This window comes from Aspergillus bombycis (assembly GCF_001792695.1).
Source record: "Aspergillus bombycis strain NRRL26010 chromosome Unknown contig00013, whole genome shotgun sequence".
Lineage (NCBI taxonomy): Eukaryota > Fungi > Ascomycota > Eurotiomycetes > Eurotiales > Aspergillaceae > Aspergillus > Aspergillus bombycis.
The window spans coordinates 249,966-277,029 of record NW_019170015.1 but is presented as its reverse complement, the minus strand read 5'-3'; the positions used below and the strand labels follow the sequence as shown (position 1 = coordinate 277,029).

The 27,064-nt window shown below is 46.4% G+C and overlaps 6 protein-coding genes across 6 annotated transcripts; 3 read left to right on the top strand and 3 right to left on the bottom strand.

Annotated features, from left to right (window-relative positions):
- Positions 1-1,266: 1,266 nt before the first annotated feature.
- On the top strand, positions 1,267-2,028 carry ABOM_003017 (uncharacterized protein; the record flags this gene model as incomplete). Its single annotated transcript, XM_022530147.1, has 1 exon — positions 1,267-2,028. One exon carries the CDS (start codon positions 1,267-1,269, stop codon positions 2,026-2,028), a length of 762 nt encoding a protein of 253 aa, XP_022392556.1.
- A 1,390-nt stretch (positions 2,029-3,418) lies between these two features.
- ABOM_003016 (S1 family serine peptidase) lies at positions 3,419-4,176 on the bottom strand (the record flags this gene model as incomplete). Its single annotated transcript, XM_022530146.1, has 2 exons — positions 3,419-3,761; positions 3,818-4,176. The coding sequence occupies 2 exons, from the start codon at positions 4,174-4,176 to the stop codon at positions 3,419-3,421; spliced, it is 702 nt and encodes a 233-aa protein (XP_022392557.1).
- A 4,242-nt stretch (positions 4,177-8,418) lies between these two features.
- ABOM_003015 (uncharacterized protein) lies at positions 8,419-9,726 on the top strand (the record flags this gene model as incomplete). The annotated part of the gene is made up of 6 exons (XM_022530145.1): positions 8,419-8,560; positions 8,612-8,631; positions 8,684-8,720; positions 8,767-8,834; positions 8,889-9,361; positions 9,417-9,726. The coding sequence occupies 6 exons, from the start codon at positions 8,419-8,421 to the stop codon at positions 9,724-9,726; spliced, it is 1,050 nt and encodes a 349-aa protein (XP_022392555.1).
- Positions 9,727-12,461: 2,735 nt separating this feature from the next.
- fpaI (putative methionine aminopeptidase, type I) lies at positions 12,462-13,862 on the bottom strand (the record flags this gene model as incomplete). The annotated part of the gene is made up of 4 exons (XM_022530144.1): positions 12,462-12,574; positions 12,628-13,174; positions 13,236-13,649; positions 13,710-13,862. The coding sequence occupies 4 exons, from the start codon at positions 13,860-13,862 to the stop codon at positions 12,462-12,464; spliced, it is 1,227 nt and encodes a 408-aa protein (XP_022392558.1).
- Positions 13,863-23,299: 9,437 nt separating this feature from the next.
- On the bottom strand, positions 23,300-24,141 carry ABOM_003013 (uncharacterized protein; the record flags this gene model as incomplete). Its single annotated transcript, XM_022530143.1, has 4 exons — positions 23,300-23,321; positions 23,382-23,434; positions 23,491-23,985; positions 24,034-24,141. 4 exons carry the CDS (start codon positions 24,139-24,141, stop codon positions 23,300-23,302), a joined length of 678 nt encoding a protein of 225 aa, XP_022392553.1.
- A 381-nt stretch (positions 24,142-24,522) lies between these two features.
- ABOM_003012 (uncharacterized protein) lies at positions 24,523-25,323 on the top strand (the record flags this gene model as incomplete). The annotated part of the gene is made up of 2 exons (XM_022530142.1): positions 24,523-24,850; positions 24,926-25,323. 2 exons carry the CDS (start codon positions 24,523-24,525, stop codon positions 25,321-25,323), a joined length of 726 nt encoding a protein of 241 aa, XP_022392554.1.
- Between the last annotated feature and the right edge of the window lie 1,741 nt (positions 25,324-27,064).

Genomic DNA, 27,064 nt, shown 5'->3' with positions numbered 1-27,064 from the left:
CGCCGATGTGCCCACGCTAACATCAGTGACCCACAGACTCAATGGATCTGTACTAATTTCAAATATGGCTCATCAAACACCAGCCGAAAAGGGGGTTATATTCCACGAGTGCCGTTATTTGACGGTCAGGTGGATAGCTTTATCAGTCCCGTTCTCTCAAAGATGGTAGATTTACGATATGCCTCAACTCCGACTCCGCCCATGATCTCCATTGTATAATTCGTATTACGGACATATATCAGATAGAACAACGCACTTTCATCTAAACCACCAGGGAACTTTCTCGATCAAGATATAAGGAGTGACACATATATATGACTTCTTGTATTTCGTAATCTAGAAACATTCCGATAATCGGCCTCCTCATGATCGGAAAATATGGAATCACCTTAAGATTCTCCGTGTTGGCATCTCCCCGGGTCACAGTTGAAGCTGGAGGGCTCTCTATCAGTTCGAAGGTAGAGAGCTCCACCAAGTCGTGACAGGTAGCTCACCGCCCTGTACCCTGCTTCAAGATGTAGGGGCAAGATTAAGCCAGGGATCAATAGAGCTGTCATTTGAGATACGAACGAGAGGACTTTTCAAAAGTATTTTTCGAAAGGCAAACCATCTACATCGGACACCTTATGAAATCGATAAACCATTTTGCATGTCTATTTACATGCCATACAAATGGCACTGCGGATTATAATATTCAAAGAGAGACTATGTCCATGCATGTCATCATTATAAATATTTGAGTCATTTTAGTATGTTACCGGGTGTCAATCAGAGTCTCCCACTTTAGAGTTGTTACCTAAGGAATAGAGGACACCAAACTAGAACACAAGTCTACAATTGCTGTCCGCGTGTCTTCTGTTTGTGCATGGCGTCCAAAAGGTTATAACTGTTGATTGTGCTATTCAATAGTTGCCGCTTGTCGTCCAACGTCCATCTTGACTCCTACTATATAAATTTTGCGACGCTAACACAGATGATCAAATAACAAAATGATCTACATTCGATGTACATGAACAACAAACCGATCGAAAAGCCTTACGTATGTATAGTCCTAGTCTGGATGCCTTTTCCTCAATTTTTAAGCAATATATCTTATTGCCGTTGTTACTCTCTTGCATAGTACGGCGTAGACGTGCATTGAAAAACAGAGAAGGTTGAGACTAGCATCACGTGACCCTTTGTAATTGGAAGCGAGCCACGCGTCCCAAAATTGGCACGTCTCCTAATTCTCGAAGCCAGCCGCGCAAGCACTGCCAAGCAGCAATTATGCCACCAGTCCGGAGACAAAAATCAAAAGACTTAAAAGCGCAGGAAGAACGAATTCAATCAGCAATTGAAGCTCTCCAAAATGGCAAATTGACTTCGGCACGGGAGGCAGCTCGCAAATATGACGTGCCTTCAACAACCTTACTCAACAGGATGAACGGGGTTAAAAGCCGGTCTCAAACATGGGCGAACGGCCATAGACTGACCTTGGAAGAAGAGGATTCGCTAGCCAGATGGATAATATCAGTGGCGGAACACGAAACTGCCCCCTCGCGGTCGCAGATTGAAGCAAAGGCCAATGCTTTTCTCGCCAACCGCACCACGCCAAAGGAGACCGTTGGTGAAAGTTGGGTATACAACTACCTCAAAAGACACGAAGAGTTGAGACCAATTTACCCCCAACGAAGATATTCTCGCCGGATCTATAACACAGTTATCGGGAGTGCTAGTGCAGAAACTGGATCACTCTCGATCAACCCCAGTCGTGAAACAAGCCAGCCCGGCAGTCGACGCAACACTCGTTCGCCACCTACCACCCGCCCGGCTCATGTGGATGTTGAATCATTTGACAGCTTCAGGCAGTTGGAAATGCTGCTTTGTACGTTTAAAGAACTGGTAAAGAAAAAGACTCGTGGAGAAAGCCCTTCTACGCAGGTTGTGATAAATAAGCTCATTAAAGGGTGCGAAATGATCGTGGAAAGTGGTTATGGTCTTGTCAAAGAGATTCGGGACCTACGTGCTGCTCTTGCAGAGATGAGTTAGGGGGGGGGACGCTTCTAGTAGGAGGATAATGTTCGACACACCCATGATACTGTATCACTGGACTCGAAGAAATCAAGGCACAATGTCTCCGTTCTGTGTAGCTCTATTTATTTTGACTCTGCCTTTTTTTTTCACCAGTATATACGAGCAAGAGGTGTGGAGAGCAAGGCGTCTTATCTGCTCATCCATACTTACGCAGACTGTCTTTACCATGCCTAATAGTAACCTTTAGCCACCTTAAATTCCATTTTATGGCTATAATTGGTCACGACAATAGTAAAGTCAAATGTCAAGCAGGGCTTCTCCTTGATATTACAGCTTACATCCTTACATGGAAATATTGAAAGGGATGAGAATATCTGATACAGGCCTTCATTCAATACTACCATCAGAGCTACGGTAAGAAACAATGTTCATAAGCAGAACACGAGAAAAAACAAGGAATTTCGTAGTACTCAGGTGGATGCAAGTCGCCATGCTTCCATGACAATTAACTATCTTTGAACACTCCGATGTGAATCTTGGCATCCAGTAAAAGGGAATCAGTCACCTTATGAATAAAGGGTGTTGTCGTCAATGGAACAGAGGATGACCTGAACTGTTCTTTGCAGTACGGGCTACTGTACCACTGGATTGAGCCTTGGGCAGCATGCTTGTGTTGCGATTACCGGTCTCTCTAACCGAGGAATGATGCTAAATGAACGGATAGGTTCACTGTTCTGCACGGAAGCATAACCTGGGATTTCTCTAACCTACTTTTTTGTGCGTCTACCAAGGTTGAGTCAATCACAGCTCGTTTTCTTCGACATCTAGATAGGTATCTTGAAGTGCTTTCAGTTTAAGAATATACAAGAAGGCAAGGAAAGAATCATAGAAAAGAGAAGATCTTTCATGATAGATGTTTCGTGTTCATTGTCGGGACACGTATCGTCTACTGCTTGTTTCGACAATGAAACACCGGAATATGGTAATAGTCGAGGTTGACCGATTTGCTTATTGTATAAAAGGACCTTCGCACGATGGGAGGGTCAACTGTCACCCAGAGAAACAAATACTATAGCTACGGAGCGATTTATCCATCTCCCAACCAACTGACGAGAAGGCTACAACATCTAGATAGTCCAATTTCCCATCATAGTAGATTTTCATGGGTAGATTCTTTCTAAAGGACCAATTGTTTGGACTTTTAGAATATCAGATCTTTTGCGGGCGTGACAATTGGACGGTACGTTACATCATGCGAGTATATTATTTTTGACAAAACCTCATATCTCTTGGATTGAAATTAATCTTTTCATCAAATGGATCCGCACGTATGTCGTCTACCGGGGTGGTTAGTTCACATGGGAAACTTCAATACTGTATAGTTATACCATGCTTTTTAAGTCAATCAGATGGTATTCTGAGCGATCCAGTCGTCTGCGCTTAACGGGTCATTGTTGACATCAGGGCGACCGTTTGAAGACGGCTGACAGTAATTGTAGTATCCTATAATGCCCACCAGCTCTCCAGATTCATTCACAACGGGACCCCCTTGGTCCTGGGAACAAGAGCCCTGTTCCTTCTCTGGCGCCGCGTCACAATTCATGTTGAGGGTCACTGGATTGATGTCCGACCATAACTTGTTGCAATCATCAGCGGAAATAAAAGTCGTCTGGAGCTGTTGCAGTGTTCGAGGATTTTTATCCGACAGCTTGTCTGTCTTTCCCCATCCGTAGAGGGTTACAGGGCCCCTGTAACTGTAAACTGCTTGGCGATCGCCACAGGCTCGATATCTGTAACCGAGTACGTGAGATGGAGGACGGCAAAATCGCCATCTTGAGTGTTGGTGTTATAATTGGGATGTTTGATGACTTTCGTAACCTGGTTCAATTTGCCCCCAGTTGCGTGCTCGAGACTACCCACTCGTATCTTTAGCGAAGATGCCGAAGATCCAGAGACACAACCAGCCGTAGTAAGAACCGTCTTTGGGCTAATCAAGGAGCCAGCACATATATAGGTGTCACCAAAGAAAGTACTCGAGATGACAGCGACTGTAAATGGTGCACTATCCGGGGATGCCTCACTCCCTCCTACAATTGCATTCACAGGTGATGCAATTATAGAAGTGAAAAATAGTAATCTGCCTAGAGCTTTCGTGGGCTTCATGGCTGGAATCTCCTGACTGGAAGCTGCTAGAGGAGTGGGTGTTGGACCAAGTCGATTATGAGATTTGGGATGGCCGGCGATGTTCAAAGCTTAATCGCGTGGGAAGGAATTATGGAGGAGCTTGATCAAAGGCAGCAGATCTACCTAGAGATTTGTCAAAGCGGCGAGGTCAAAATCAAAGTGGATGACCGTCGTCAATCAGGGTAAATAGCTGCCGAGGAGGATTATATATTAGGTCCTGGGCCGAAGACAGGGCACTGATTCCCTTTGCGGTATGAAAGTTTGTTTACATGCCGGGAGAGTTCACTTGAAGACACTATCGAGGGATCGACCAGGGCTATTGATCTGATTGATCTGCTGATCCCCACAACAACCAAAGCTTACTACGAAGATCGCTTCGGAACATCTCGGTGTCGCACTGGAAGTCAGCTTCTCAGTCGATCGGAGGGATGGTGTAGCTGCGCCACCATCGATCCCTGCCTAAAATAGAATAGAATATCCAACCCAGTATAAACTATTAATAGTTAATTCTGAGTATGCTAGCCCCTATGATTATTATTATTATTATGGCTCATCAAACCGCGATTCTTGAATCAATATCTAATTAGAACTTCTTCGACAAGAGGAACTTGGCATGTGGCCCTCGCGTGGGTTCGAATAGGGCTGGGAACAAGTTCCATGGGGTTAGAAGGGTTGGAATTAGATACGCTGTATATTCCTCTTACCTCTGGGGCCAATCGCGCGTTTCATGCAAACTGGCTTATGGCCATAGGGTTATATCCTACGGGTGTGAGAAGTCTGATACCTCAGATTCCCCACTTGCTGCTAAGTTGGGGTGATCTGGCTTCTTTTCTTCCGTGATTTATGATGCAGAGAGCTAACGCTGGTAGGCAAACAGCTTCTCCATTTCTATGGCTTATATTGCCAAATGCTGAAAGTTACGGAAACGGTTTTTATAAATGTCTTTGCTGTATATACCGACTCCCTCTTGTACCTCTAGCGAGTTATCTTATAATTTGAAAAGGCTGTTGCTATGCACGGCACCCTCCACTATCTTATCTGGATTCTGTTTCTCATTAACGGTCTACTGGCATCCCGCATCCTTCTATGAGCAGGCCTAAGTATCGTGCCGATATTATCGTTAGACAACATTGACCTTAAGTACGTACTATACAGTTCCTTGCAATCTAAAGCAACCGCAAGGGGATTAGCCGAAAGCAAGGGCAATCAATTACGTGGTGGGAAGGGCAGAGCTGCGAAACATCAACGGAGCACTCAATATACAGATGCTTTGCTTCACACTTCGCTTGCCGATTAAGAAAACACCATCACATGTACTGCCCAAGCGTATTGTCTAGACAGTTGATAGCTACCATGGACCTTTGCGTCACAGGACTCGACTATACTCTCACAACGATCATGTCACCCTAAGAGCATTGAGTTGGCCGTCACGACACCGATTAAGAGGAGGAGAGCAGTGACAGCCTTAATGGTTGTTTTCTATAGCGAGATAACGTTGCACGAGAGAGAGAGGATTTCTGTCCGGCAAAATAGGTGCGCAGCGAAAGTTACCTTAAGGTGAGCAAGTGGCTGATATGATATGAAGTATGTTCCGGCCCTTATTTAAATATCACCCTGTCGATCTTTGTTTAATCAATGATATGGCTGAAGAGTTTCCACAAGGATCGCACTGCCCAGATCAGTCCAATCTTTTTGATACTGTTGTAGTTTATTCTACATACGTTTATATTAAATTACTTTCGGGTTTCATTCTTATTGGCGTGTGGACACTTATTTATGCCTTACTACCTTCCAGATCAAAGGTAACGTGGTCTAACCCCTTACCTCCGTTGGTTGCTGACTACTTATGGTCAGTAATTTATGTGAGCGAAATTGTGGCAATTCGAGACTAACTGAACTCAAGCCAAGCTTAATAGGCACCAAGCTCGATAAAATTACCGATTGGCGAGTAGTTGGCAGAATGGACCAAAGACGCATAAACATATAAGAACATACCAATCCTGATCGTCACTCTTCAGTAATCCAAAATGATTGTCACACCTCCGGCCGTCCAAGTAGCCCTTTACTACTAGTGCTAAATAGCCTTGTTGGCTTGAATTACATGAAAATGCCGAATAGGTGGATGATACTCCGGTGTGAGCAAGAATAGACAAACCTCGTTCTCCTATGAGAGTGGATTGTTCCTGTCCCTTACGACAAACGGCTGCTTACCATCTCTTGATGAAAGCTGCCATAGGGTATGATACCTCATACTATCCCCACCGGTATCACTAGCGCTGTTCTTGTTCAGTAGGTGATTGTATAAAAGTAAACTCCAAGCACAAGGTGATCCTTACCAGGTTGGTCAATGTCAAATAGCCAGGGCCAGTCAAGACCAGGCAGATGGCTGGGTTGCCAACGTTCCGCAACCGATATTGGCCAAACATGCGGGAGTGACATTCTGGACATCCCCCATTGTTATACCCTGTAACTGTCTTGTTCATAGTAGAAGCCAGTGAGTGGGCCATTATATCTTTACTTTATGGCTTACTTTCTCGAAAGTCGCCGAGTAATTATAATTATAATATAAACCTTTTTTCTTTTATTTTCTTTTCTTTTTTTTTTTGGAGTTAGTCGGCGCAGCCCTGATGGCCGTAGTACTCCCTATCTAGCTCAAACATAGTTACTATCCTGGCGCTTCAGCTTCCCTACGCCTGGAGGGGCTACTAAATAGAATATCTAATTTCCTACTACACTTAGGCGGATTTCTCTGAAGTATGTATAGTTTATAGAAGAAACGGCGGATGCGCAAAATCGGAAGCAAAGTAACATACTGGAGAAGAAAGCTCTGAAAAATGACTGAGACAAGGATCTAGATACATAAGCTAGTTCGAAGAAAGCAGCGGCGACATATTCTCAGCATTCTGTTCGTAAAGTCGGGCTCAGCGTGATGATCCCTGCCCGATATTGGTAATTTTAAACTTCAGGGATTTCTGTCATTTAGGAATTTTTAACTCTGTGGTGACGGAGAACCATGGGTCTGCTGTTGCGGGCCCAGCGGGCCAGCTGGCTAGACTAGGGCTGTCAGTTGAGCAAGCCGCACAATTGACATGGAAAGGTTCACGTATGACATTTTGTGGGTAAAAGGATTTCAGCGGTTATTGGAGGACTTTACTAGGCCTAGATCGTCTTTATGTTGTTGCTGTACAGGAGAACTCCCATGGAAATCTCGGGTAGTCAAGTGCCTCACACATTGATTTTATCCCGGTAGCCTGTCTCCAAGGGTAGATTCTCAGCCGGTAATTTGACACACTGGGATTGCCAAGTTCTCGAATGGAATAGGAGACGCCTCGATCATTGAGTTCAGGTAAAGATAGGCTAGCCGAGAGTGCAAACAATCCGGCATTTGGCACTAAGCATTATCAGTCTTGAGTAAGTGGCTGAGACTTCCGCAGCTCGTGATACAACCTGTTTATTGTAGAGCTCTTGTAGATGCCTCGGATATAACAGCCTAATGAATGCTCGGAACTAAGGTTCCGACTAAAAATGGTTGCATCCTATATGGGGCTCTTGAAAGCCAAGTGGCAAAGACTAGGGCTGATGATGACATCCACCAGTCTGCAACTTCCTGAAAAGGTCAAAGGTATTAAGGTACAGCTGTCAATTCCCCACAACCATGCGGTTGATCGTCTGATGGAACTCCTTCGGCCGAAGGAGTCTGAGGTTCTTTGTCCCTAACTTTCAGACGACCCTATTGGCGTTGACCGCATCCAGTATTGAGCTTCCTATTTTGACTTCCGCCACCTGGACATGGTACAACCGGACCTGCTTGGCCAGGCGAGATTAAAGTAACCTCATGCATACCACCTCGCAAGAGATTCTATTTATGATCTGGGGTTCCCCCATCTCTATAGACCGCAAGGTGTCAGTCAACTATGCAGGCCTAGCTGAATAGCAAGCAGGTGATGATTATGGAAAGCGAAAAGCGCCTCAAACAATCATTTGAGGCAATCCCTTATCCTACCCATTAATCCGATCACTCTTTGTCTTTTTACCTCTTTTTCTTAGTCGAGTGTAGCAGATTCTGTTTGCCCTCGTTTGAGAACACACATCTTCCACCACCTCCAAATACCAAATTCTATCTGACACGGAATTGCTGTGTCGACCGTGATTGGGTGAGGACAGTGGCAAAACCAGAGTGGCTCCTCAAGGCACATCTGGCGGCACAAAAACGCATCCGATATGCCCACAGACAACTTCGACCAGACCCTCCAGCACTGGAATACGGCTTTACAGATCCTATGTATCAGCGCCACCACGTTTTGCGTCGCCCTCCGTGTTTATACTCGGCTGGCCGTGCTCGACGGCTTAGCCAAGGAAGATGGTAAGTTAGTTTCATCAAACAATGTGATGCACAGATGACTGATCGGTACAGCGGCCTGCTTGGGTGCCTGGGTAGGTTTTGCACTAGCATCGTCCTAACCCCGTGCTAAACATTTGATTACAGTCCCTCGGGGTCGGCTATTCGGCCATCGCACTGGCTAGTACGTATAATGCTACGCCACGGGTTACATCGCTAATGCTCCACAGTGGGCTTCCATGGAGGGGGCCTTCCGATCGAAAACGTGTCGGATGACGATGAACGCATATTCCGCAAGGTATTCCAGACCGCAGACCAGAGATGAGAGAAAGACATCGGCTGATGACACCAGACCGTCTACGGAACTATGATTATCTACGGGCCCGCGGCCTACCTGACCAAAGTATGCCTCCTGTGGATCATGACGCGGGTGTTTTGCCCCTTCCGCAAGGCCGTGATCCTGATCTATATCTTCCTCGGCCTGATGCTAGCCTACTACGTTCCGGCGCTGATTGTCAAGATCTGCATCTGCAACCCCATCTCGAAGTTCTGGGCCCCAGCCACTCCCGGCAGCTGCCTGGACCAGACCAAGATCACGCTGGCCGATGCGGTCATCAGTGTCGCCAGCGATCTGATCGTTCTGATCATCCCGCTGGCACTAGTGTCGAGGCTACATCTACCGATTCGCAAGAAGATCCGTGTGATAGCCCTCCTCGGTGCGGGCGGTCTCGCCTGCGCGTCCAGCATCGCCCGGCTGGCACTGATCGTCAGCACTGGAACATCCCAGGACATCACGACGGCGTTCATGCGCATCAACATGCTCGGGTATGTGTGTTCCGGGTCGGTGTTCGATCGCGCTAGCTAACACTGGCCGGCGTAGTAATGCGGAGATCTCCCTCGGGATAATCTGTGCCTGTCTTCCCTCCCTCTCGGCTTTCGTCACCCATCTATCTCATCAGCACTCCCGCAGCCACCTATCGTGTGAATGCTCTCAGGAGAGCTCGGACCATTCCCGCCGCCGGGCCTTTTGGCGAAAGACCTCAGATCAAGAAGCTTTAGTCTCGCGCGCACAGAGTAGCCCCCACATGCGGGCCCTCATGTACGGGCACGGCGAGCATTTTGGCAGCAGGGGGGATGCCATCGAAATTCTCCGAACTGTAGAAATATCGACTGTAGTGACTAGTGTCTGATACTGGTGGGTAAACCAAGGGAATAGTATTTGTTCGAGCCCCTGCAGAGGACCATAGGAGACTACAATGCAGGCCAGCAGTGGCGGTCCAAGAGCGAAATATATTATGCACATACCCGCCCAGAACACGAATGCCCGTACATGGGTACGGTGGGCAGTAGGCGCAGGCCAGAGACAGGCGGCTGAGAAGTATATCGCACTGGACGACCTTTCAGGAGCACCGCAATGTTCTCTATAATCTGTGTAACTGACGAGAAGAAGCTGGAACCACGGAATACAATACTACAGGAAAGCATGCATTCTGACAGCTCATACGGAATTCAGGTCCTTTGCAGGTTCTATACTATGCGTTAATATGTTATCACAAGCCCTCCCAGCTTAAGGACAGTATTACACGTTTAACCAGACCACGTATATCCAGAGAAAGGTCGATACCGAAGGCGGCTCATATCTAGACGCAATAGTATATAAGATGACAATAATCGATTACCTCGAGGTGTAGAATATACATCATGTTAATAATTACTCCGCGTCGTTTGAGTACGTGCCATATTCTCCGGAATGCTATCGTTGCTGTATAGTATCGTGGCGTCATAACATGGGTCCATACTACATAGCGAACAGAAAAGATTGACAGATCAAATGGGTCTCGGCTAATATTAGTTACTCTGCTCCAAGTTCACAATGGCGATCTGTTACTACTACTCTGCAGTTTGTACTCCGTACAACTGGGAAAATTCTAAGAAGGAAATGATATCTGAACTATCGCACAGGGATGGTGACGATCTTTTCGCACTCTGCCACAGTAGCAGGGCTGTCCAGTCTTAGAGAGAAAGGATCTGCTTCAGCTGTACCCGTCCGGAGAATACATGATCGTCATGTATCCGGGGCGAGTGGGGCTGACTATTGCATCTCGTTTCTCTTGGATCGCAGACTATTGAACTATCAATCGGCGCAGATCGTTTGTGCAGCTGCGCCAGTCCCCGTAGAATTAATCCTGCAAGATGGTTTCCCTTTTGCTTTCGTTCAAGACAAGGCATAAATAGGTCGAATTGCCCCAACAACACCCACGATATCAGATTATAAACTAACCATCCAAACCAAACTACCACCCATTATTGACCATGGTCAAAGTCAAGGTAAGGCGTCTATCTGTCCATACACAGCTTCCCAACGAAACGACCATCCGATTAATGGCTTCCCTCTAGGCTCCAATCTTCCTCTTCGCCGCCAACACAGCCTACACCCTGGCGGCACAGAAACCGGAAATCGACATTTTCCAAGATGCCCAGTGTACAAAACCTCGCTCTGGTGATTACGCCACCCAGCTCCACAGGTGTTTCACTTTGACTCGTTATGACACCAACTCCGTCAGGATTGATCCGGGAGTGCCGAAATGCGAGGATAACTCTGCGCCGGTCGCCACACTCTATGCCTCCCCCTGGTGTACAGGGGATTCTCAAAGATTCCCCACGAATATCACGGGATGCCAACCGACCAATATCACTGATTTCATTTATGAGTCGTGGGCGTTGGAGTGCCCCCCGGTACCAAAGGTCCCAGAAAAGAAGCCCATTTACCTGGAAACCTTCTGGGACAGCAGCTGCGACATCCCTGAATCAAACACCACCGCCACTGGGATGGACCAGTGCATGTCGATTGAGTCTGAGCACACGCGGGCGTATCGCCTGATAGGGTTGAACGAGGATGAGAATCCCTGCAAGAACCGGACCGCCCAATTGATGCTGTATACCGGTGGTAATTGCACGGGCAAGGCGCTGCCTCCGAATGAGTACCAGGGGGGTTGTAACGGAATCGATGAGGTTGGGGTGACGGGATGGAAGATCCACTGTGCTTGATGTTTATGAATGTTTGTTGTTAGGGTCTAGAGGTGACAGCTTTGTTTTTTCTATTTGTATTCCCATAATGTCCCCGTCCATTTACCTCTGCCCTCTGCCTGTGAAATCGATAGTTATCATATACCCAGATTCGAAATAGGAAGCCATGATTTGTTCCTGCCTCAGGCTAATAACCGTCAAATTCTCATTCTGTTCCTTGTCGTCTCCAGCAAATAACTAGTGAGCAAATTCTTTGATTGTGGAGGGCAGACCACGAGTTGAAGGAGGTGTTGGAACTCAGTCATATTGGCTCTGTGGTCCATGGCGACGTAACATTCATTCCCGATAATGGCCCCAAACCTAGTTCGTCGTCAGGGCCCACGAGGAGGAACGTATGATAGGGAAATAGTTGATGTCACAGTCAATTTCGGACATAGACGAGGGAACAACATAGAACAAGTTGTCCATGCTCGGTTTTCACGTGCAGACCGAAAGTGGATACAGAGACCGCAGGCACAATGCAGGGAACCAGCCTACTCATCGCTCCGACGATGATTGAATTTCACTTTCCTCATAGAGACCAGTCAAGCATAGCTGCACTGGATACGCGGGTCAGAAAGCCGTCTGAAGATATCCCAGTGTCTGTACACGTGGGCGGGACGCGTGTATTCCGATGGCCACCATGCAGGGGTCATCCGCCTCTTGAAACCGTCCGCAAATACGGCACGAGCCCGTGCAATCACGGTGGTATCGGCCCGACTTACTGAGGACCTGACGTCATTCGATCTAGCCTACGTGCTGCCGCGCCTTAACACTCGTCTTTTTCGCTTTATTCGTTTCATCTAACCAACTCTCCCTTCCCCTACTATGTGATTCAATCTGGGATATACGGAACGGACTACGCAATACTACCATTATTAGGCGTAGGTATAGGAATCGGGCCTCCTGGAGAATCTTCCAGTCTCGCAGTCAACACCTCGACCCCGGTTTCGGTGACCAGCAAGGTGTGTTCTCCACGAATGTTAGCGTTGGGCTTTACCCGTCATGTTGCATGCTGTACTCACCAAATTGAGCCGTCCGTTTGCCATCCACCGTCACGTTCGTCCAGTCATCTGGCCAATAGATTTCTCGAGGTTTCCCCAGCGTCAGAATGGGCTCGATGGTGAAAGCCATGCCGGGTTTGCACACTCCGGGCACCTTGCTGTTTGCATAATGAGGGATCCACGGCGGGGGGTGGAATTCAGTGTTGATACCATGGCCACCCCAGGTTGTGTGAATGCTACAGTTCCGGGACTTGGCGTGCTTCTCAATAACCTTGCCAAAGTCTCGGAAGAGAGTTCCGGGCTTTACGAGCTCGATTGCCTTATCTAAGCACTCTCGAGTTGTTTCCACCACCCGGACCGAGTCAGGGTCGGCCTTGGCTCGATCTCCTACGTAATAGGTTTCGTTCACATCCGCGTGATAGCCCCCGTGATACAATGAGATGTCAAGGTTCAGGATATCGCCGTCGAGAAGGATCCGCTGATCCGGAATACCGTGACAAACCACCTCGTTCGGAGACGTACACAACGATTTAGGGAAATGGTTATAGTTCAAGGGCGAGGGATAGGCCTGTCTATATTAGCAAAAGATACATATGATTAAGTTTCATCAGTATGCGAGTAGCACCTACATTTCGTTCCACGCAAGCCTTATGACAGACCTCGTCCAGGTAATCCGTGGTAAGGCCCGGCCGGATTGCTGCTGCGGTGATATCCAGTACCTCCCGGGCTAGGCGACACACCTTGCGCATGGCCTCCTGCCCCTTCGCGTCTAAAATTTCAATCTTCGATCGGTGCAAGCGCCGCTCCCCCTTCGGAATGCCGGTCTCAGACCAGTCAGGGCGTCTGATCGACTTGGGAAGGGTGCGCATCGGAGATAGTGGATAGACCGGTCGCACCGACCCGGTAAATGAGTAGGTTGGGAATGGATTATAAAGTCCGGTAACTGGGTCGGGTTCAGAGACAACTTTCGGAGGGATGATTTTGCGGAGAATACCATTCTGTGTCTTACCTTGGGCTGTTTTGTGGACGGTCTTGTGTTGGGCCTACCTCGCGAGCTCAGTCAACATTGAGATTCCAGTCATCATCCGGATGCGGAAACACACCCAGTTCTTCTTGAAGCAATCTTGGGAGCAGAAGTAGCTATCTTTCATGCCCAATTTCAAGCAGGTCGGACATTGCAAGGCTTCCGCTTCATTATCACAGTCGACTCCAAGACACTTTCTCTGAGAGGATAGTTCGGACGCGCTGTCACCCATGGTGTCGGTTTAAAAGGGTTCGGCTGTCACAGAGCCAACTTCACGTCGCTGGAAGAAAGTCGTAATTAGTGAAAGTGGCAGTTGGTTCTTTGTGTGGGTTGCAAGACGCCGAATGTAACGGGCAGTGCACGTGATGGGGGATACTCCGACACAACTGGACGATTAACTCGCTCAGCTCAGGGCCACTAGTAGTAGCGGAGTAGAGACAATGCATTGATAGGTTGATCCTCGGATCTGTCCCGAAGGCCCACTGAGCCCGGTGGGCTTAGCGTGGGGTCCGGCCCGAAATCCTCTTCTGTACGGAAGTCCATCTTGGCGGGGACCAAAGCAGTACTCCGAGTAGTTTGGACACTGTGTAGTTTCTTACACTGGTGCGACTCCGCCTTCCATGTCAAAAATCTCAAGATGCTCTTCCAAACCCTAATCACCTGATCTCACCAATGCAAAATCTATTTCCCGCTGTATCTAAGTTATGTTCCGGTGCTTACCAGTATAATATGAAAAGTTAAATTAGCTCTTGAATATAGTATTAGTGCATTCATACTGATTCGACATGACCATGACCATCATTGCGTCGGCGAGACCTGATTGAGCGCCCTAATACTCAACGTCTAACGACTAGTATCCATCCTAATCTCGGTCTGCACCGTGTGGGACTCCGTTTCCAAAGGGATTTTGCGAACATCGGACTGATAGGGCTGGCTCGAAAGTCCCCCGAGGATGCTCTGAGCTCACCCACGTAATCCCCTGACGACATCCCCGGTCCCTCGAAGCCTATCAGCACCAGTCTAACCAAACCAAGGCATCACCAGAGACCTACCGGAAAAAACTACACACAAAAGGAATACCATCCGGCAAAATCTGCGGGTCGAGATACGTTTCGCTCATTCTAGCGTATTCAGTTACGTTGATGTCAGATGGCGAATAAATGATTCAGGGTTATACTCACGGGTCTACAAAATTGGTGCATATCTGATTATTTGGAACGGTTAAATACTTCCATTCACTTTGGTCATTCTTTCGGACTGCCTAGAATGAAACAGGGGAGTTGAGAAACAAGACACTAAAGAAATATATCGTAGCAGTGGTTTTTACCAGGTTGGCCATTGGGCCATGGGGTGCTGCGTTGCAAAAAGCTATTAAGTGCATAGCGAAGGCAAATATAAGAGCTTTCATGTTAAAAGGGTGTAGATAGTCTGTGTTATTTGAAGGATGAGAATGTCTTAGAGTGGATTATGTGAAAGCTGGGGAACCCGAATTTATAGCTAGGAGGACAGGGTCATCCACTCAGGCGGTGGCTGAAGATCTGCATGATCTGCGTATATATATTCTGTGGGTGGTGGATCATATATTCCGAGTTTGATCAGGCGAGATTAGCTGCCGATATTCACTAGTGTATATGCTGAGTGCTCCACACTGCTGTCGCCAAACTATAATTCCTCAGCTCATCTACATTAAGCACTATCAGGATTGAGATTGTAAAAACTGTGTGTGAGAGTAAGATAGAATGATCTCGCAGGACCTTCGGTTCCATATTCGGTGCCTGAAGATATTGTCGCTGGCCTCCTAAATCCACTGTGTGGGTTCCGCTATATCTTATCCTGCGAGATTGTATGACCTGATAAGCCCTGGACAATGTCGTAGACTTATCCGTGCCCTCAATTAGAGAGCTCTGTGAATGTAACACATCCCCAAATTTGCTAGCATCTGTTCATTCAAATTTCTGCCCTATCAATTTTCGATGGTAGGATAGTGGCTTACCATGGTGGCAAGGGGTAACGAGGAATTAGGGTTCGATTCCGGAGGGAGAGCCTGAGAAACGGCTCACCACATCCAAGGAAGACAGCAGGCGCGCAAATTACCCAATCCCGACACTGGGAGGTTGACAATCACGTCCTGTATAGCCACTTTTCGTCTCTCATGTTGCATGTCGAAGTATATTGGCCGCTGAAGCAGTGCCCATTTCTGTGCATCGAACACAGAAGTATCAAAAAAGAATACATACAACAGGAGGGATTCGCTAGTGGTCACCCACCCAACTACTAACCTCCCGGCGTGTGGCTTAAACGCGACGAGAAGTCGGGTGGCTGCCGCCCGGGTGAGCTAGCGGGTGAGCCGCTTTACGGTCGCGCGATCTCGGGTAAGCTTGGGTGAGTGCGCAATAGATAGGATGAGCCGCCAGCTAGAACTCACTCGGTCGCGCGCGACCTCGCGAAAACTTACCCAAAAGTAAACCTTACTACCCACTTCGCTTACATACTCTACTATCTATTGGATGCCACCCCGCTTTTGTTCTTGGCTGCTAGACTTCGCCAAATAAACAGGCGTCGAAACAGTTACTTCTACTTCTCTTATAAAGCAGAACTTGACACATTAACTATAGCCTTTAAAATAAAAACATACGTTGATATCAAAAAAAAGTATTTCAGGGAAGATAAGGCATATCTATGTGGATTATACCAGTTATAGATAAGTTGTTAATCAATTTAGAGAAATACTGGTAGGCTTGATTCCTTACAGTAAATTTATGCTAATCTAGCCTCAGGCAATGTAACCCACAATAGAGCTGATTCTGGAAATATGCGGCGTATCTTGAGTATCCGAAGGTTAAACCCAAGTCTCTTTGCTCTTTTGGATCCCGATTAGGAGTACCTATTTCAGAACCTCTTCCCATGAGTCAGCTGATTGGAATCCGAAAAATCACTGCAACCAATACCCAAACCGCCCAACCCCATTCGTGTTGCGACTGACGCCCGCTCTTTAGCAATAGCACACGGGGCAACTTTCTAGTGCCCTGACATGGTTCCTCCTAGACCCATGGTGGTCGTGCTCAGCTCGAGAGAAAACATCTGCCAATGACCGTAGAGCTGCTAGGCGTTCCAAAACTGGCTTATCTTACAACTAGCTTAGGTCGATCATTGCGACCTTGTCCAGCTCTTCCTCAATTAGTGTTTTCAGTACTCGCAATGACTTTACTCTCTAACAATACACAATGAATATCGTCTTAATTTGCGCTCTATGTAAACTGCAGCTTAATACATCGCATAGTCGACACTGCGTGCTTCGGGAAGCAGTTTAGAATAGAATCGGTACAGGCAAGCTACTTCTGCACAGCTGTGTGTACGCGTTCAATACTCACGGCAACAACCTTCAGATACCCGCTGTTCACTGTGGATACTGGTCGATTGTTATAGAAGCTCTATAGATAGACCGCTTCAGTCAGTATTGGATCGATCATTTCTCGGTATATCTTATCAATATTTTTTTTCCTTATTCAAGCCTCTTTTACCTACCCGACTGGTGATCTAGATCTAGATATCTTTATTATTATAAGCAATAAAGATAGAAGGGCCGTTAGTAGAGGCCAATTTCTGATTCTCTTAACCCCTGAGCTTATTCAGAAAATTTATAACTTCCTTGACCAGGAGAAGGATATTGTCAATTTTAAAAAGGATTTACGCTATAGCCCCAGCCCCTATTAGTAGAAAGAACTTGGTCGCAAATACAATCTGGAAGAAAATATAGACTTTAAAGTAATCGTACAAACCCTTGTTAAGAAAGTCCTACAAAATCCACCTAGCTGTTATCTATATACAGCAAACTATAGGGCAGTCTGGGATAACATACAAATAGTTACAACAGCTATAGAATATCCAATCAAACTTATACAGATTCCAAGACATATAAATATACCCTATACAGCAGTCTTAGACCGAAGTATATCAAATCTGGTCAAACAATACATATTATCTATAAAGAATATATCGCAACTCATGTCTACATTCAATAGATTTATCCTGAGCGGACATCGTCTTCAATAGTACTTTAGTAGATTATACAGGTCACATATAGTTTCCTATTCACGTGGACAGCTTGAAAGACCTCCATATAGCAGCCCTTGGTAAGTGTTTTACCGCTATTCAGATTAAAGACATAAATAGCTGGCAGCGACAGTGGTATAGCCAGTATCCAGAAAAAGACACCTTCAGTCACCTAGAGTAGGAGTCGTCCAGAAGCTCGCTTCTGATATCCTATAATATAAGTTTCTTCTTTGATACACGAGGCTTTCAATAAACTGAGCACCTAGAAGAACTCGAAGATCATAGAACTAGCTTGTCGGAATAGTACAGATCGGCACACCTTGTTCCCGACTCAAAACCCCGTAGACTTATCACTTAGATCTATACAGCCGGCACAAGCGCAGACATAGCTAAAATCCACTTTAGACTTTTACAATAGACCTTCGACAGGTCATCGCTGCCAATACATATATTGGCCTGTTTTGGGGCTAGTTTGCCCTCCATACATCAGAGTTTATCTGCAAAGATAGAGTCCACCTACTCGGGCCTCCGATTATTGATAACTTTAAACTCTTGTTTCCTCTGCTACCCGAGGAGTTTCTTACTACTCTATCTGTCTAAAATAGCTCGGACAATAGCTATTTAGCGCTAATAGTAAGTTCACTATAGTTTATAATATTATATATTATATAACAGTGTTAGTTTACCACAAGCAGAAATCGTTCTGTAACTTTCGGCGATCTGTATACAAAAGTATTATATTCAGTAGCTAATATAGCTGGAATTACAATAGAAAAGATAGGATATTTAATAATATTATTTAGCGAAACTTATTTATAGAGAAAGTCTTTCCTGAACAAACATCTATCAGTGCTAGAAATATTTCAAAGCCCTCAACACTCAGTTATCCATCCGCTCCGAGGCAGAGTAGCTGTAAAAAAACATCAATACTGGACTTTGACAGTAAATTTCAAAACCTCCCCATCCATAGCCTTACAGTCAGCTGCGCCCCTTAATACAATCTCTATAATACAAGCCTTACAAGCTAGGAAATAAGGACCTGTTACCGGCCTTCTACTGTACCACCGTGATCGTTGCCTGGCTGTTCTCGGCGAACTTACCATCGAATCTGCCACACAAACCGTGGAACTTGGCGAAGACGTCCGAGGACTTACTATTTCCTATCTTTCGGAAGTAGTTGCCATATTTATCGTATAAGGATTTTTGTAAGTGGTCGTTCGATCTATTTTGGGCGTCAACACCCACAATGCTTTCATATCCAAGGGCAGCGAAAGGTGAGTCGTACCGCGTGTCAAATTGTATTGAAGACATGACTTTCTGAACAAGTCGAGCAAACTAGGATGCAAACCTTCTCCTCTGGAGATTTTCGAGCTGTACAAGTCATCTCACGTTTCAATTACCCCTGACTGAAGGCAGATCTACCATTTAAACTACTGTTTGCCCACCTCAGCACGGGGTTATTCTGGCTGCGCTGGGGCCGCAATAGCATCGCCGGCGATTAATACAAGAGATGCCAAAGGCAGTGAGACGTTGAGATTGGCAAGCATTTTTCATTGGCAATTCATTTGGCTGGGCTGTAACTACAGGCTACGGCTATTACACATACTTCCTCGACCTTAAGTATTCAACCCCTCAAGATACGTGCTAACCCCGCATCCCTGGCCATTCCTTTAGCCCCTGTCTATCCCCTAACGCCTTCCTGATTCGGAGCACTCCAGCCGCTCGAGCCCAAATGACAGACCAACTCCGAGGAAGGAATCCTTTGACATGCAGGCAGTGGTTGGCCATAGCTATGTTTGGGGGCAGTGCATTGTATTATTCTGGAAAGGATATCTTATGACACACAGAAACAAAAGATGTCATCACATATTTGTCACACGGAGACCTATTGGTAATGCACATTCGGTTCACTATCCAGAAGAATACGAATCAGATGAACTAACAATTACATCCCTAGTGGTCATGCCATGTGATCCCTATGTTAGTTCTTATGCGTTGACGAAGATAGATGATTATTTTGTCTGAATCCTACACAACAGTTTGAAAGAAATCGAGTACAATAAATATGAAACAAATTTAATATCGGAATGATGTGTGACCACTAGCGATGTAATTTTCAGTTCATCTATGATGCAAATTTGCCATTCCAGATAATCAGACATGGATGAGCGGAACCTCCTTGAGCTGTAAGCACTCACGAGGCTCGAGCTACTTTGCCCCTTGTTCTAATACGAGGTTGCAAAGGTGGCCACTGGAGGGGGAGGGGGAGGAATTAACTACCTGAGGTCGCGCGACGGTAAAGTGGCTCACCCGCTAACTCCCTCGGGCGGCAGCCACCCGACTGCCGGTTAGTAGACCATTGACCACCGGCGAATCCCGGCTACTGTACGCTTTTCTCTTCAACCTATGGGTTGGCGGGTGTACCCATGGCCTTGGGCGGCTCTAGTGTCCTGTAGCGATCAAAGCGCTAGTGGGGAACCCGCCGGATATTTTGCGACACACATCCCGTCTCTCCAAGCCCGTTTGGTATTCTAGAGGTGTTCGAGATTTCAAAACAGTTGAGTTTCAGCGCCCTTGATGGCCTTTTATACGCGATCCACCCCCAGTCCACCAAACGATGTGGCAGACACTCAACCCTTGCAACGGCCGATCTACAGGTCGTCAAGCTCTAGTTTCGAAGAAAGCCAACATGGAGAAGCACAGTCTCGAGTCGAACGGGCAGAAGAGGCACAACAGTTGGGGTCGGGGAGTGAACAAGGGCCTCCCGAGCAGGCAAATCAGATCAACGTTGAGATAGAAAAGGTCGACCCCAGTAGCATTTGGGTTATCCCTGTGACCATGACTGGGCTGCTTCTACTTGGTTTGACCATTGGCGTCGGTCATCACTTCTGCTACAACTACCTGCACGGGAAGCCTGTCGCTCGCTACTCCCAAGCGTGGATTCTGAGGATCGCCACAGGGGCGGCGTTTATCGTCAAGGTGGTCTTCGCTATCGCGGTCGGGATTGCTCTTTCCCAAGTGACATGGTTCACGCTGCGGCAGAGGTACTTCAAAATCGGATCGATCGACAAGATCTTCGCACTTCAGACCAATCTGTTATCCTTTCTGTCGAGAGACCTGCTGGCGGCCCCCCTTATTCTCAGTATGGCTGCTGTCACCTGGGTATTTGGCATCATCACGATCCTCGTGCCTAGTACCCTCTCCGTAACTTTTGCAACGCGGTCATCAGTCAATCCTTGTGAAGTTCCCGTCTTTGGCACCGGGTCACCCAGCAGCCTCACAATCTGGCAACAGGCACCAGGTGGTTCGAGAACCCCATACGGAGGTCCGTCACCGTTGATGTCGAAGATAACGGCTAAAACCATCGTAGGAGATGCCCCCATCGGCTTTCCATCACCGTGTGGACAGAACTGCTCCTATTGGGTCACCTTTCCTGGTCCTGCAATGTCATGCGATGAGCAGCCTTTTGAGGTAGCCCAGGCAATTCTGGGAAAGGACGCTGCGCCGGACAATCAAAACGGCGCTACATTTACCTACTACTCTGCTGTCGTTGATAAGCAACATGAAGAAATACTGTGGGTTCTTTTTGGGCTTAATAAACATTACAAGGAAGTGCCGACTGTACTTGCATGTTCGACTAGGAACACAACATATAATGTCAGCGTAACCTTAGGCAACGGAATTCCTACGTTCAATGCAACCACGGGAAATCTCACGCAGGCAGATGATGTCGATTGGGCACGCCAATTCACCTCGGCGAACTGGGCAATGAGTGAGATCAATGCCACAACACGGCGGGCGCTAGATATGGTCGCTGTGCGGGATTCTCTCTATGACTCCTTAGCCGGGTCTATCTCGATGCGATTGGACGAGCAGAACGCCTTCAAATCCAACACGTCAGTGACCTCTACTGGCCTTGTTGAATTAATAGCGAACGAAACTGGTAGCACCTTTCATTTGAATCGGGACCTGATAATCGGCATCCCGGAGCTCATGCAAAATATAACGTTGTCGGTTATGGGTGGAAACCATCCGTCCATTAGGGTTGATTGCATGTCGCTGGAAACGGAGCTGGTGTACCAATATACGCCCCTCTGGCTTCTTGTTCCTTATTTGGTCGGGTTTGGTCTATCGGTTCTCTGTGTGGGGCTAGGATTGCATTCATTAATGATCAATGGTGTGCCGGTCGACGGCAGTTTCAGTCAGATCTTGGTCACAACCCGAAATACAGCACTAGACGAGATCTCTCGAGGCCATTGTCTTAGTAGCAATCGGGCAAAGCGACTCAAGGGGCAACGGGTTAGGTTCGGAGAATTAAAGAAGTTGGATGAGCTTGGCAGGGAAGATGACGGTGGCTCTGGGCACGCAGCTTTCGGGCTAGAGGATCAAGTTATTCCAATAAGAAAGGGGACGTTGTATGAGTGATGGCAAGGCTCCGTTGCAGGTGACTATATATCTTAGGGCTTTCTGAGCCCAATGTACCTTGTTGTCACAAATATCGATATGCTTTGCTCAGCAGGTTAAGGTTTCGCTCACCTGAACCGACAGGAGCTGACTAATTTGCTGGGGCTTCTAAAGTATGGCACTAAGATTCCATTCTCAGGCCTGTCTATTCCTATACACACCAGCTATGCCTATAGCTGTTCTAATCAATATATATATATATAAGACTGGGCGTGATTAACAGCGTGGCAGGGGCCGTAGTATGTCAGAGTTATCTACTAATCAGGGTAGAAGACCTGTCAACTAGGTAAGGATACGTAGGCAAAACAACAGTAGATAGTCTATTGACAGGAAACTGATTCTTGATTTTCCCTCCTATTGACTACAGTGCTAATTTATAGCCAAGGGCCCCTAAAGTTCTCTGTATACAATAATCAATCCTCAGGAGGGGGGGCCACTGTACATCATTAGAAAGGTGACCGACATAGATACCGAAGACACCGTTCGGCCACCGAAATGTCCATGCACCTGGGACAGGGTATACTGTACAACCACCTTGCATGACCGTTATCAATTCTGTGACAAGTTTATTTAATATTGAGATCTTTAATATTATTATAGTTATAATATTCTATATTCTATAATATTTATATACTGGCAATTATTGTCTGGATAATATTCTGCTGTTAATAATATTTACTGCTTCTATTGTTACTGTAGCCAAAATATTATCTATTGATACCGCACTAGACTGGGGTCCGTAACACTGAGCGGACGGGAAGCCCTGTTCTCCATGCCCTATGGTTGTATGTGGTAGACTACTCTCAGTAGTGGGTCATATAGTATCTTCTTCATAGAACGCTTTTCTTTTTTACGAAGTAGAAATTCCTGTCCATCCTTTTTCTATTCTAATCTTTATTTTGAAAAATTTTTTTACTCCCCTTTAAATTTTAAACCACTAAAGAAAACCTTAAAGCCATCAAATTTACTCGCTCTTCATTTTGCTATCACCACAGCAACGATGTCTCAACTTAGTGCCAATATCCGATACGGATATTCTGCTAAACATATATTCTCTCCTCTGTGCCCAGTAAGCCAGTTCCTTCTCGCATCTACTTTCAGGCTACGAATAATTCCGCACGAGTGTATCCGATGGGCTTTGCAAGAAGGCACTCAAGAACCTTGATAAACGCCTCTATTTGAATTCAGCTAATCTTCAGCGTAGCTAGTAGGGGCATGATGGAACTATACATACTCATAATAAGCCGACCATGCACGATGGAGCTTGCCCTCCTTAAAGTCTGCGGCCTAGCCATAGATCGGTTAGCCTCTCAAGGTGATGATAAAGTGGTATTCATTCATACAAGAGCATCGACAAAATAGTCCACCAATTCAATTTCGCCCTCCAGCCATTGCCGTTGGAGATCTGTGATTGAGTCTTGAAAGAAAGTTTGGGCACGATCAAAATCGATCCACAGAACCCTATCGGAGCTTTGCTGAACCATTATATTTCGTGGATATGGATCACCATGATAAACTCCCGCGTCATGTATCTCCGAGAGAATCCGACGGAGTCTGTAGATCCTGTCTATCGAAAATGTAGATAAATCAATCTGCTGAAGATCCGGGACATATTCAAGCAGAACAGCATTGGGAGGTAACCGATCTTCGAGAAACTTTGTCAAGTGTGGTGACCATTCCACTGGGTTGATTTGCTTTATCAGACCGTAGAAATCAGGGATATATCCTTTGTCACATAGACCACGAGCCTTGAGTCGAATATAGGCTTTGCTTTCGCATTTAAAGATATCGACTTCGCGGTCTATCGGGTCGGCATGAGATGGTTTAATACTGTGGTACTAGGGACATATCAGGCTTGGGATTAGAAAGACTACCTGGTTACGCACCACTTTGAGAATACAGTCTCTGTCGCGCCAGCGTGTGCGGAAAATACATGACCACTCCGAGCTTCTAATGTGCTCAACATACTCTATCGCTGATAAATCGATTTCCATGAGGTTTGTGATAATCGGACGAGACCTTGAGTTACGCAAAGGCCATAAGACACGATTATCTTTAATTAAGAGGCGCATATATGTTGCTTTTGGGATGATCCTATGCAAACCTCGCAAACGTACTAACGAGTCACAAAATGTGGGGGAGAGTGTCAAAGCGCAGAATGGAAAGCAGTTGTTCAGCTTACGGCCAATAGTTATTATCTCCCAGCGACGTGACCTGTTCCTATACGTCTGCGGGGCTCCACGGTTAGGTATCGAGTTTGCTGTCGGGCCCATCCCTTGGTACGAGACCCCAATTATCTTGAGAGACTTACCCATCGCTATCCAGTTCCGGGCGTCTGGGTACTTTCCCACTCAGCCTTCTCTTCCCTTACCAAAATGGCACAATATCCTGTTGAATCCCATATATTCGCCACACAACACTGTTCCCTGATTGCTGTGGGGACAGTAAGTCCAATTTATGCAATTGATAGCCATTTTGTGATAAAGCGCCGACCCAAGCCGTCGGACGATTTTGCTTGTCAAGCCTACAACATCGAAATCCGCGCTTACGAACGGTTGGGTGATCACCCTCAGGTCGCGAAAGTACGGGAGGTTACGGCAGATGGTATAATCATCGAACGAGGCGAATGCCTGCGCCAAAAGATTCAGAGCAGCGAATCGACAATCGAGACAAAGCTTCGCTGGACCCAAGAAGCCGCAGCTGGTTTGCGCTATATACATACTAAGGCGATTATACATGCAGATGTTGGCTGTCATAATCTAATTTTGGACCCGTCAGGCCATGTAAAGTATATTGACTTTTCCGGCTCTGGTATCGACGGGGAAGCTGCAATGGTTTGCTATGAATGGTGTAGCTATCGGCCGGGATCTGAACCCAATATCAAAACAGATATATTTGCCTTCGGTTCGACACTGTTTGAAATAGAAACCGGCGAAAAACCTTACCAAGAATTGGAAAAGACACTGGGGACTGGCAAGTTGATGAGAGTGGTAGAGCAGCTTTTTGCCACGGGAAAATACCCGAGAGTGGATATGCTTGTACTTGGTGACATTATTTTGCGTTGTTGGAATGGGGACTACCACTCAATGGATGAGGTTTCGAGAGACATCGACGCGTGCTGCCAGGGTATATATGACACTGGTGCAGTTTCTATACCTTCATCGAGACGCTCTTAGGTTGTAGACAAGGTGTTGTTGCTCTCCCCTAAACCTTGACCTTTCTGCGCTTGATCAAGGATTTCACACAGCCGAGAATAAAGAAATGTGGCTTCCTCTCTATGACCTTCCGCCTGGAAACAATCATAATTTGCGTACATATGGCTTCATAGTCTTGTAGTATTCTGTGAAATTAGCATATATTGTCAGGTCGAATACTCCAAGTCGTGTCTTAGGAAATGCTTCTCTAATAGCAAGATCGAAATCAATGAGAAAGGCCGTCCAGACACTTTCTGAACCGTCGTCGAGAATGTTTTCAAATATTGCCGCATTCACTGCTCTCAAGGCTCTAATATTCTTAACAAATGCCTCATGAAAACCCGGCACGCCAATAAGAGCTGACCCAAGGTCATCCTTCAGCACGACATTGACGTGCTCTTGATACTCGAATGAACTATCGAACATACTTGTGGCGTAGGAAAAAGGAGTTTGATTAACGTGAGGAACTATTAACTTATGGGGCGGGGTGGATTCAACTATCGCAGTAGAGGCACTATCCCGTATGGCAGTATCAGGCTCTCTATCTAGTACCACATTTAGGAGAGGGAAGACCCGTGACACTTCAAACTCATCGGATTTGACACCTAGTATAAGTCGTCGAGGGTCCTTTTGGAATATTCCACGTCTGCTATTAGAGGGTAGATGCGAGGTTGCAGGAAGCCTTCATAAAGCTAGGGTCAAATCAACCAACTGACTCTTAAATGCTCTAGCGAACTCAATTGAATTAGTCGACTTCGTAAAAATAGTTTGGTCCCAGACCTTCAACCTCTCCAGGAATCGCCGCATCAAAAGGCTTAGAGATAGATTCTCTACAGACAATTTCGAGCTTATGATAAAGATTATGGAGCCATCTTCGATGGGATATATGTTGGCTATTTCAGTTCGAGATAGATAGGCTATTTCCGAGGCGGCCCAGATTCTAAGACACGATCTCTCAAATCTGCTCAATACAGCGTCCGATGGGTGGGTGCCTCCTGAACAGTGGGAAGCAACGGCATTGGCTCATAGGGAGATATTCATGGGGATATTGCAGGCCGTTGTAACGAATCAAGAACGGGATGAGAATGAGCCTGTGAAGGACGGGGCAACCCTTCGATCGATCTGGCCGTTCGATATCCCCGCCTCTGAGTGATTTGTGGCCCTCCAGGGCGCAGCCACTCCTCCCCTGACGGGGAATAGATCTCTTTTAGTCTTCTGTATTCTACTATTCGCATATGAGTTTAGTAGACATGTCTTGCCTCCCCTGACTCCTATGAATTTGTATCATTTATATTGCGTTTTCAAATGTTTTGACGTAGTTGGCTGACTGACTTGAAGTTAGTGTTGGTAGTAATGATATTTGGGTCGGTCTAGGAATATATATTCTCTCGTGAGTCAAGGACGTTACTTTAGCCCAACTAAAAATATCGCAACCACTGTACAGACTCTCCAACACAGAAACATATATATACCAACCGGTCGACTATTCTTAATACACCAGGATGCCCCATAGAGTTTTATTTCAATAGTGTGGTTACTACCGTGGATAGTAAAACCGCGTGCCTCAATAGGACTTATCCTACAGTAGGAATACAAGTTGATTCCCGTCGTTGTTAAATCTTTACGGCACGTTCTAAAGTTTTTCTATGATGAATCCCTAAGTTTATGTGTCGCTCTTAGTATGTGCTTGACGGACGCAGACTAAGTAAGTGATATATAGGGC